A 12,103-nucleotide genomic window follows, 5' to 3' on the forward strand; every position below is an offset into this window, starting at 1 on the left:
TATCTGTCTGTCTCCCTCTGGTCTGGACAGCTGTCCAGCAGGCAGCAGCAGCCAGCCTGCCCATAATTAATTTAGCACGCTAGGACTAGGGACTTGGGAGCTCGCGATCTAGAAATATTTGTCCTGCTCACTGGCTTCAAGTTATTCATGGCAAGGCTGGTGCATTGTATGTGTCATAACATACCCGCATGGCATTCATAGAAAACATTACAACATAGACAGATGACATACCTAAGAGTTCTTCATAGTCACAAGTCAGATTTCCTGACACATTGTTAAGTTCCTGTTTAATTCAGTTTCACATAGCTCAGCCAATATGAACTCAGATATTCTTGAGTATGACTGGTACGCAGTGCGAAAGCCACTGTCTGTCGAGGCTGTCTCTGTCCCTTGTGGACAGACAGGACAGCAGGAAGCATTCCCATTTTTTGTATTGAATTACTCAACTTTATTTCCCTTCCCCCTGTCTACTTTCTCCACCAGGACTGGTAAATCCCCTTTTTCCTCTCTCCCTGGGCTACCCAGCTTATTTTGTCCAGCTTAATGTCAGAGGTCAGATCAAACTCATTTGACCACACCTGCAGGCATAAGGCAGGAATTACTTCAGCACACTAACGAGTACAATGATCTGTACTCTGTCTTCACTCAGCAGATCCATTTACATTTGTTGTGGATTTATAGGTTGTGGTATCACATACACAAATGGTATTACCTAAACGTAAGGTGTTTGCTGGAAAAGTCTGATATTGCTAATGCTTTTCCCTCCATTTTAAGTATGAAGTATTTCTCTTGTCTTTCCCCAAAGTCGGTTATAATTTCCTCTCTAGCCAGCATAGTATCAAAGGCTATTGTATCCCTCCAGGACGCTGTACCTGCCAAGAAAGCCCAGCTGCTCTGCTCTGACAGTCATATGATAGGCATCATCAGACCAGTGGTTCTGAAGCCCAGTCCTCCAATGCAGTATGGAGCTCAGAATAATAACATAACATAAACAGCAGCTGACACCATGAAACTAACTCTACCCTCAAGGAGAAATAAAAAGCAAAGCCTTATATAAAAGTTGAGACATTGAGATATGGGTAAAGAAATTATAATTGCATTATAACCCTCTGTAAAACAACAATGACATTACATCGGCTTATTGAATTCACTTTTATTTGATAAAACCGAGTCTAAGTGGGAGAAAAGTGACAAAGTAAAAGTACAAATTGTTGCTGCAGGGAAACGAATGATAAGGTAGGTACTGTATGTCATTGTTTGGGAGTCACCGAAAGTCGTAGACAACCAGGCAGATTGTGTCATTCTTGGTGGTGGTTACCTGTCATATTCTAGAACAGGGGTTCCCAAAGCTTTTCACTCAGGGAGGCCTCCCTTCCAGCATTGGGGAACACCACTAGTTGTTCTAGACATTTCTAACAAGTTATAAATAGCTCTCTAAGGTCTGCAATGACTGACATGATAAGAGGAAAACTGCTGATTGAGGAGTAAGTTGAAAGCCGGACTAAGTTCATTAAACGCCACACAGTTTAAGAACCTCTGTTGTAGAAGACCTTATCATACTTTATAATCACCCAGGTTGTTTGCTCTATGTTGCCCTGGGCCTGAACATTTCCCCCCTCCCATCTCTGTGATGGGGTAATGCTGCTGTGTGTTCCAAGTTCCAATCACAGCGGTTCCAACAAATAGGAGACCACCCACTGGGCACAGCGTCTATTCCACGTTGGTTCAATACAATTTCATTGAAATGACGTGGAAACAAAGTTGATTCAACCTGTGTCTGCCCAGTGGGCAGTCTATTGTCTAAAAACAAGACAATCATGTTATTATCAAGCTTTACAGACTATAATTAAGTTTAGAGCAGTGGAGGCTCCTCAGAGGAGGAAGGGGAGGTCCATCCTACTCAGTGAATTTCAGATAAATAAAAATAGTGAAACATTTAAAAATATATATATATTTTTAGATAAAACTATACTAAATATATTCAAGTTACCAAATAACTAATTAAAACACACTGTTTTGCAATGAAGGTCTACAATAGCCTCAACAGCACTCTCAGGGGTAGCGCCATGGTGTAGCCGGAGGACAGCTATTTTCGTTCTACTCTGGGTACATTGACTTCATTACAAAACCTAGGAGGCTTAAGGTTCTCAACACCTTCCATAGACTTACACTGTAATTATGGCAACTTGTGGAGGATGCCCTCCAACCTATCAGAGCTCTTGCAGCATAAACTGACATGTTGTCTACTCAATCAAAGGATCAGAGAATAAATCTATTACTGAAAGCATAAGCTACCGCTAGCTAGCACTGCAGTGCAAAATATGTGGTGAGTAGTTGATTTAAAGAGAGAGATAAAGACAATAGTTGAACAGTTTTGAACAAATTAATTTCTTCAAAAATGAAGGAGAAGCATCAGAGAGAAAGTGAGAGACGGAAGCAAGCAGAACGAAATGGGGATAAACCTACCTGAATTTGTCCAATAAAACTTGTTTGCAACTGTTTGGACTAATGGTTACACCATAGATCAACAAGTAAACTGCCTGTTACTCAGGCCCAGAAGCTAGGATATGCATATATATTTTCATAGAAAACGCTCTAAAGTTTCTAAAACTGTTAAAATAATGTCTGTGAGTATAACATAACTGATTTGGCAGGCGAAACAACGAGGACAAACCATCCAGGGGGGGAAAAAAATTGAGGTCATAGGATTTTCCAGTGGGCTTCTATGGGATACCCTTATTATTAGGAACCTGGTTGCAGTTCCTATGGCTTACACTAGATGTCAACAATCTTTAGAAATTGTTTGATGTTTTTCTTTTGAGAAATTAAGAAGTAGTCCTATTCATTGTAAGTGTCACTCCAGGTGGACTCTACTGTTTTGTTGTGCGTGAACAGGAGCGCACTCCACGTTGTTTTTATCTGGTATTAGAAACAGTTCATTCCGTCTTAAATTTTATCGATTATTTACGTTTTAGGGTACCTGAGGTTGGATTAGGAACGTTGCTTGAAATGTTTGGACCAAGTTTACAGGTAAGATACTTTGATACTTTTAGATACTTTGTAGGCATGTTGGGCGAGTTGAAACCGGTGTATTTCAGAATCAAACGCACCAAATAAATTGACATTTTTGGGACATAAAGAAGGACATTATCGAACAAAAGGACCATTTGTGATGTTTCTGGGACATTTTGGAGTGCCGACAGAAGAAGATCTTCAAAGGTAAGGCATTAATTATATCGCTATTTCTGACTTTTGTGTCACACCTGCCTGGTTGAAAAATGATTTTCATGTGTTTGTATGTGGGACGCTGTCCTCAGATAATCACATGGTGTGCTTTCGCCGTAAAGCCTTTTTGAAATCTGACACAGCGGCTTGATTAACAAGAAGTTAAGCTTTATTTTGATGTATAACACATATATTTTCAAGAATGTTAAATATTTGAATTTAGTATTTTTGAATTTCGCGCTCTGCAATTTCACCGGATGTTGGCCAGGTGGGACGCTACCGTCCTGCCCATAAGAAGATAATGTAGTAGCCTAAACTTATGGATGTTACATTGAGCTGATTGAATGGAAGATTAATGACAGTCCTCCAGTATTCTGTAATAGAAATAAGGCCATGCTCATAAAAAAAGAATTGTCCTCCCTAATCTTAGACAGCAGCGACCGCCACTGGTTTGGAGTACTTATGGACAGCTATAAGTTGACTGAATGGTTGTTCCATTTTATTGTCTGGGGGGGGTCTAGCTAAGTTCTTTGGTAAAATGTGATAAACAAAAACCGCCATTAGGACATTAACTTACTGAGACTTACATCGAAGTTACTTAACAGTGTATTTATTGTTAATGAGTTTCTTAAACGAGTCTATTGTCTTTTGTTCGAATAAGATGCAGTAGTAGCCGTATATCCAATCATGCGGCGTTTCTGCTTCATTCACTCCAGCTGTTGCTAACATCTGCAAGCACAGCGAAATGTTCGTGTCTCATTCTCAAAATCAACAGAAAATCGAAACGACGCGTTATTACATGGTTACTACACCACGTTTCATGTAATTTTCTTTGACTAATGTAAATTTAAAAAATGGTAAAAACTTACCATGTTTGGGGAACGCAACTTATGAATCACCAACCATCCAGCGTCAGTGATTTGTTACACAAAATCACATATGATCTTATTCTGTTTAGTTTTGTATACCCTCTTTTGGATTTTCTGACAAAATAAGCGCTAATAGTGTTCCCTTGAACCCTTTTGACTTGAGAAAGTAATAGTTCGGCTACAGGAATTCAAAAACCTTACATTCAGGAGGATTCATTCGATTCTAAGAAACCACTCCCATACGGTGCTTTGTCCAGTATGATGTCACGCGTACGAGAAAAGTGTTTGCCCCCCGACCCCCACCGTGGGGTAATGTTAACCCTTTATTTTTTATTTTATGATTGAATCTTTCTTTAACCTTTTATGTTGAAGGCAAGCATACGGTATATTAAACAAATGTGGTGCTCGTCAATTTACATATTCTATCATGTTTTGTACATTTCAAAATCTTCATACACAACTTTATAATTTTGAATATACTAAGACTAATAATAATACGTGTAATACGTTGATTACGCATTTTTGTCTGATGAAGGGTCATAATGCTTTGATGAAAATAACAAACTGAATAGGCAGTGGTGTTGTGTGAACTAGATGCCATTGTTAAACTGGACGTTTGCAATAAATGTCATTAAAACAAAGAGAGTTGGTTTTACACTTACACTGCTAACCATGTGTATGTGACCAATACAATTTGATTTGATTTTGATTTGATGGGCTCTGCTGAACTCAGCTGTGTGAGAAATAATGCTGTATCCAAATAATGAACTCTTCTGCACCTAAATGAATAACACAATCTTGCATCTGAATCCTGTCTGACTCCTGATGCTTCGCACCCCCCTGACAAGACCTTGGGGTCCAATACCTTACAAATTGTTATTTTCGTTTTCAATATCACATTTAATTGTTAGTTCCTAACAAGGACATTTTTTATTTCAAATTATGTTTTGATAAAAGTCAAACGTTTTTTATACGTCCCGTTTGTTTTTGTTTTATCTTGGGGGCAAAATGACTCCAGCTGGTAATAATCATATAAAATATGTTGGTAGTTTGAGGGTTAAAATAATTTGATAATGACACAGAAAAGTTGGAAAGTAGGCTGCGGCCCAATAACTGACCAAATGTGCAACAAGGGGTGTCGAGTATCTTGCTGTAGAAAAGGTAGTGTAATTTGGTTAGAATTCCTACATCTACGTTGCAGTTGTTACATTTTCCTTCTGCAAGGACCGTGATAGCAAATAAATGATACATTATTACCATCACGTATCTTCCATTACTTCCGCCTTGGTCAACGTGATTGTGGACCACGTGACTAAACACGGACTAAACATCGTTTCAAAAAAGCAAGTCGTGAGTCTGCAGTACATTTTTGCATTGCGTTTTATGTGTCATTGGTGGACTTAATACGTTTTAGTTGCTGCCATACAAACGTTATTTTTGAAAACGTCCTCTTAACGGTCTTTACTTGCTAAAAATGTTAATGCCTAATGTTAGTGGCATTATAGCTAGCCTGCTAGCTGAGTGGCTAATAGCTAACGGTAACGTTAGCTGTGCATATCAGAAGATTAGACATCTAACGTTACTTTTCCAAACTTTAGCTTGTTTTAGATTCGTGAATGTGGTGCTGTTACCAATGTAGATTGTCGTAACTTGTTCCTGTCTAGCAACAGCTCATGATGTCGGAGTGGCACCTGTCATTGAAGCTGGTGGATCAGCCCAAATCCACCTTCCACTTCCCTGAGACGATGCCTGGAGACGTGTCTCCCGGCGGGTACAGAGTCTCTACTCTGAAACAGCTCGTTGCAGCACAGCTCCCGGATTCCCTACCGGATCCCGAACTCATAGGTTTGCATAACATAAGTGAACAACTCACATGTTAGCTAACTTATTTACGATTTGTGTCTAAAGTGTTTTATTTATTTAATATGTCAGAGCTGGTACACTGTGGTCGCAAGTTGAAGGATGACCTGACTTTAGACTCCTGTGGGATCCAGCCTGGATCCACCCTGCACATCCTCAAAAGGACCTGGCCTGAACCAGACATCAATCCAGGTGGGTTTTGGAAGACTAACTCTAACCCTCTTAGAAGTGCCATGTCACTAGACATTTCCATTTATAAGGTTACTTCTACAAAGAACCATAGTCATGCATCTCTCCTGTCTTTCTTTCTTTGTCTGTAGAGCCAGTGAACAGGACGACTGCAGCCAGGGAGTTCCGTGTGCTGCAGGCAGCCCTCCACTCCAACTCCACCTACAGAGACTCGGTAATAACATTGTTATAGTGTTGAGAATGAAAATGTAGAAGGATGTCTTTATCAGAAATCCTATTATATCAGTTACAGTGGGGTCCAAAATGATTGACAACCTTTATAAAGATTAGCAATAATGAATGTATAAAATACACTGAACAAAAATATAAACACAACATGTAAAGTGTTGGTCCCGTGTGTCATGAGCTGAAATGTTCCATACGCACAAAAAGCTTATTCCTCTCAAATTTTGTGCACACATTTGTTTACATCCCTGTTAGTGAGCATTTCTCCTTTGCCAAGATAATCCGTCCTCCTGACAGGTGTGGCATATCAAGAAGCTGATTAAATAGCATGACCATAACACAGGTGCACCTTGTGCGGTGGACAATAAAAGTCCACTCTAAAATGTGCAGTTTTATCACAACACAATCCCACAGATGTCTAAAGTTTTGAGGGAGCATGCAACTGGCATACTGACTGCAGGTATGGCCACCAGAACTGTTGCTATAGAATTGAATGTTGATTTCTCTACCATCAACCGCCTCAATGTCTTTTTAGAGAATTTGGCAGTATGTCCAACTGTCCTCACAACTGCAGACCATGTGTATGGCGTTATGTGGGCAGGCAGTTTGTCAACATTGTGAACAGCGTGCCCCATGGTGGCGTTGGGTTATGCTATGGGCAGGCATTCGCTACGGACAACAAACACAATTGCATTTTATCGATGGCAATTTGAATGCACAGAGATACCGTGATGAGATCCTGAGGCCCATTGTTGTGCCAATAGTCCGCCGCCATCACCTCATGTTTCAACATGATAATGCACGGCCCCATGTCGGAAGGATCTGTACAAAATTCCTGAAAGCTGAAAATGTCCCAGTTCTTCCATGGCCTGCATACTCACCAGACATGTCACTCATCGAGCATGTTTGGGATACTCTCGATCGACGTGTACGACAGCATGTTCCAGTTCCCCCCAATATCCAGCAACTTCGCACAGCCATTGAAGAGGAGTGGGACAACATTCCACAGGCCTGATCAACTCTGTGTCACGCTGTATGAGGCAAATGGTGGTCACACCAGATACTGACTGGTTTTCTGAGCCAAGCCCCTACATTTTTTTAAGGTATCTGAGACCAACATAAACATATCTGTATTCCCAGTCATTTGAAATCCATAGATTAGAGCCTAATGCATTTATTTCAATTGTCTGGTTTCCTTATATGAACTGTAACTCAGTAAAATCTTTGAAATTGTTGGGTTTATATTTTTGTTCAGTATAAATAATTCAAATCCTGAGCTATATTATATATAATATTATATATATATTATATCCAATTTGTAAGTCGCTCTGGATAAGAGCGTCTGCTAAATGACTTAAATGTAATGTAAATGTATATTTTATGCTCAAAAGAATGGGAAAGTTATATTATTTTATTCTAATACAATTAGTCAAAGAAAGATACTTTGTTTAATTAGTAGTACTTTTTTTTCTCAAAAAGGTAGTGGCGGAAAAAAATTGACACCCCTAAAAATGATTATAAATGAAGTAGTCAAAGGTGTAGTATTTGGTCCCATATTCTTAGCTCACAATAACTATATCAAGCTTGTGACTATACAAATGTGTTGGATGCATTTGCAGTTTGTTTTGGTTGTTTCAGATTATTTTGTGCCCAATTGAAATGAATGGTAAATGTATTGTGTCATCGTGGAGTCATTTTTTAGTTGTAAATAAGAATAGAATATGTTTTTAAACACTTGTACATTAATGTGAGTTATACCAGGATTACGGATAATCCTGAATGAATTGTGAATAATTATGACAAAGTTACATAGGGTCAAAGATCCTACCTCCAAAACATGCTAACCTCTCACCATTACCAATAACAGGGGAGGTTAGCATGTCTTGGGGGTAAGATCTTTGACTCTGTAAATCTCACTCATCATTATTCATGACTGTTACTTGTTAAATAAAAATATATTTATCTGGGCAATTAGTATAAAACAATAGAATTTCACAATTTTTATTTAGCATACACTAGCTCAGTATTTTAATTCTTTATTTTATACAGTCATTTCGAATCCCACTGTATATAACTTAATTTGCTTCCCCAGGTGTTTAAGATGCTGACTAATAAGGAGTCTCTAGATCAGATCATTGTGGCCACGCCAGGGCTGAGATCTGACCCGGTAGCGCTAGGCAAGTACTGATAAGCCCTGCCCGTTATGACATAACCTCCTTGGTGACATGGTTAGGATGATGTTATGTCTTACAATGCTATTCTTCTGAATCTTGCAGGAGTGCTCCAAGACAAAGATCTATTCGTGCAATTCACAGACCCGAACATGCTGGATGTGTAAGTGTTTTTGTTCCACATACTGTAGAATGACCTTGTCATGCCATGTTGTGAATGAGTAACTATACTGTGGATTTGTGACATTAGGGATAATACAAAAGTATTAAATGTTTTGCCTTGTAGGTTGATCAGTTCTCACCCAGCCCTGGTCAATGCCATCATCCTGGTCCTCCACTCAGTGGCTGGCAGCATGCCTGCTCAGTCCAGCGCCGGCTCCTCCCGCAACGTCTCCTCCAGCTCCTACAGTGACATGCCAGGTGAGCATCACACTGGTGGACACTACAGGGTCGTGTTCAATTTTTCAATAGAAAAATGGCTTGCAACGGAAAACAAAATCTCTGTTCTTATTGGACAAGATTCAGTTAGCACCTCCCTGTTTCATTCTTTTTAAAAACGTTTAGTCTCTACTGAACACGACCCAGTGATGGCCACATCGGTCTGTCACTCACCACCACTAAGACTGGAACATGTATGACGTTTGCATTGTCTTGTCTGCAGGAGGGTTTATGTTTGAGGGCATGTCTGATGACGATGAAGATTTCCAATCGGTGAGTCAATCTAGCTGGATTGAGATTTAAAATGTAAATATAGATGGAGTATAGCTAACACCATTGCTATTTGTGTAACTAGGGCAATCAGGCAGGACCATCCAACCGAACCGGGGGCCCAGCAGGAATGCGGCCTATGTCCCTTGGCCATAGTGGAGCTACAGGCCCTCGACCCATAACACAGAGTGAGCTGGCCACTGCCCTGGCCCTGGCCAGTACTCCTGAGAGCAGTGCTGTTACTCCCACTGCAGGGGCTCAGGTAAAGAATGGCCCATCATCCTCCCTCAACACACAAACACACTCCTCTACCAGTGACACAGAGCAGACACTTGCCCTTCTAACTGCGTGCCCTTTGTTCTGTGTTGCAGCAGGACACCTCATCTGGAGTGCCTCCCACGCCAGCAGGGACTCCTGTCAGCAATGACCTTTTCAGCCAGGCACTGCAGCAGGCTCTGCAGGCCTCCAGCATGTCCAGCATGTCCTCTCTGCAGGTCAGTCTCTTCTCCTTTCCTCATCTCCTCTCTACTCTCTCATTCTCTCATTTCCCTCTTCTCCTTTCCTCTCACTCTCTCCTCTCACTGTGCTACATGAGCCGTGAGGACAGACCAGATCCACAGGTCTCGACCTTTAAAGGACAACACTGTGGATAGAAGCTGTGCTCTTAATCATACTGCCTGGAGCAATGGCACTCGCTGCGCTTCTATTTGGTCTCTCTCTAGCTGGAGTAATGACGGCCTAAGCTTCAATGTTCCTGACTGTGTGTTTTGGTCTGTTTGCCAGTAGTTTTAAGGCTAGCTTTGTTCTACTGTCTTTATAGGGGCGTTGGCAGTCCCAGCTGCAGCAGCTGAGAGACATGGGGATCCAGGATGAGGAGCTGATGTTACGGGCGCTGCAGGCTACAGACGGGGACATCCAGTCAGCACTGGAGCTCATCTTCGCTGGAGGGCCAGGACTCTGAGCCAAGCCAGGGCCCTGAGAGAGGAGAGTGCAGGGGGAAACGTCTCTACACAGACCCAAGCTGATGGCTCTGGTCATTCTGCCATTGGGCTGTGATATGGACACTTACATGGACACAATGTTTCAGACATGAAGACCTCATTACTACTCCGATACCCTTTCATACACAGCCTAAATGGAACAACCTTTAAATGAGTCAGTCAGATTTGGGGGTAGATAAGGTACATGTTTATCTTTATTACAAGTCAAAAACAAAAAGAAGAAATGTTTTGCCAGTCATTTAAAGGAGGTTTGGTGCTAGCCCCTGAAGGCTTGAAACTCATCGCTGTTTTAATATATACATAATCAAAGAAGGCTGTGTTCTACCAGAAATCTTCATTTTGTTTCAGACACTAGCATTGACTCAGATCTGCTATAAAATATGCATTGGAAGAAAGCAGTGTTGAGATTACCCCTTGAGTCTAATTGTGATTCATACAGTTGTACACTAGGTGGCAATGTATAACCACTTACCATAGTTCCTTTGCGATTCCATTCAATAGAGAAATCAGGAGTAGAAATTTGACAAATATGGCTAGCTAATGTTTGAACTGATTCTGAAACTGGTTCAGTTGGGCTGCCAGATCAATAAACACATACATAATGTAATAGTTGTTTGAGAGTAAATGTAAATACCAGTATTAGCCTATTTCTGTGGTTTGATAAAAATATACGCTCATCCAACATGTATGAGATTTATTACACTTTTAGTCTTTTAACAGCTGACATTATGCAAACATTGTACTGCAGAAGGATAACCTTGTATCCATTCTAAGTACCATCCATTCAGATGTTATTGTGTCTGAGCTGAACACGGTCGCTACGAGCAAATGGCTTTTCTCAATATTCAAATGGGCTTGCTCTTTAAACAACCAGACCCATTTTGTGTGCTGCTTTGTCTCATTGTCTCCCATTGGGGTGCTGTGGAAGAAGAGGACAAATTGTGTGCCCCCTCACACTAGCATTCTCAATCTTCAGTAATTGCCCTGCTTAGTTTTATAACTGCGTCTTGTTGAATGTGGCTGCTCAATCAGTGAACGGCCCTTTCATGAGCACAGCACCCAAACAGTGCTTTGTGTCTTTCTGTCCCCATTACCATTTTATATGCAGGCTGTGCACACCTGCAGGCAATTTCCCTGTGAATATCTCCTACAGAGTTTCAAAGTGAGTTCTCTCACTGGACTCTTCAGAACTTCTTCAAATTATGTTGAGTCTTCAATTGGTTAATATGACGTTTGGTTGCCTTTCAAGCTAATTTAAATAAATAATGATGCACCATAGCAATTGACTTACTGTAGGCTTATTAGACAATATATTGGTCTTCTTTGTTTGATAGATCACGTTAAAAGCATTACAGCAATGGTAGAGGAATTGTGATTATTAAACAGAAACTGTTTATTCTGCTGGTCGTTGTCATGTCAGACCTATCCTCTAAGCTGCAGCATCACATCCTCAAACCTCCAACAATATACTGTCACAACATCCAGGGAAGTTGCCATGGAGACTCATTTATCTGATTCAGATGGGGATATGTAATCACATTGCACATCTTCACATATTGCTGTCATTGCACTACATTTAGGTTACACACATTCTTTCTCTTTGTTTTCTCCACTCGGCACGATGAAACGCCTTCCTCGTCTGCCCCCTGACATCAAAATGGAGGTGAAAGAAGGTGCTGTCCAGACAGATCTGTTCAGTCACACTATACACCTGTGGCTGTATAGTGACCTCTCTCTCCCTTCTGTCCATGCAGACAGGCTTGTGTGGGACCTAGGGGGGATGAGGGTGCAAATAGGGTGTTATTTGTGGATGAAGGCATTGTCTTGGCTGGGTAGGAAATGGCACTTAATCGGG

At 40.9% G+C, this 12,103-nt stretch overlaps 2 protein-coding genes across 8 annotated transcripts in view; one reads left to right on the forward strand and one right to left on the reverse strand.

The window, feature by feature from the left end:
* LOC129834421 (CD276 antigen-like) overlaps window positions 1–5,790 on the reverse strand; it is a 92,012-nt gene extending 86,222 nt beyond the window's left edge. The window contains exon 1 of one of the 3 annotated variants that reach the window (XM_055899388.1): window positions 5,726–5,790. The gene's annotated coding sequence lies outside the window, so the exon portion shown is untranslated. Of the gene's footprint in view, window positions 1–4,094; window positions 4,356–5,725 lie in introns of those variants that run through there. The other 2 variants (XM_055899389.1, XM_055899387.1) reach the window with 2 other exon arrangements.
* LOC129834418 (ubiquitin-like protein 7) lies at window positions 5,201–11,649 on the forward strand. 5 transcript variants are annotated; one of them, XM_055899382.1, is made up of 11 exons: window positions 5,201–5,255; window positions 5,759–5,939; window positions 6,027–6,146; window positions 6,275–6,357; window positions 8,461–8,545; window positions 8,645–8,702; window positions 8,826–8,959; window positions 9,201–9,250; window positions 9,333–9,509; window positions 9,619–9,741; window positions 10,068–11,649. In XM_055899382.1, exons 2-11 carry the CDS (start codon window positions 5,768–5,770, stop codon window positions 10,206–10,208), a joined length of 1,143 nt encoding a protein of 380 aa, XP_055755357.1. In that variant the 5' UTR covers window positions 5,201–5,255; window positions 5,759–5,767; the 3' UTR covers window positions 10,209–11,649. The 5 variants fall into 5 exon arrangements, with proteins under 5 accessions (XP_055755357.1, XP_055755354.1, XP_055755355.1 ...); XM_055899379.1 differs by lacking the exon at window positions 5,201–5,255 and adding an exon at window positions 5,289–5,444 and having other exon boundaries at window positions 9,622–9,741; XM_055899380.1 differs by lacking the exon at window positions 5,201–5,255 and adding an exon at window positions 5,290–5,444 and having other exon boundaries at window positions 5,765–5,939.
* Window positions 11,650–12,103: the final 454 nt, after the last annotated feature.

Source organism: Salvelinus fontinalis, chromosome 35 (assembly GCF_029448725.1).
Source record: "Salvelinus fontinalis isolate EN_2023a chromosome 35, ASM2944872v1, whole genome shotgun sequence".
NCBI lineage: Eukaryota > Metazoa > Chordata > Actinopteri > Salmoniformes > Salmonidae > Salvelinus > Salvelinus fontinalis.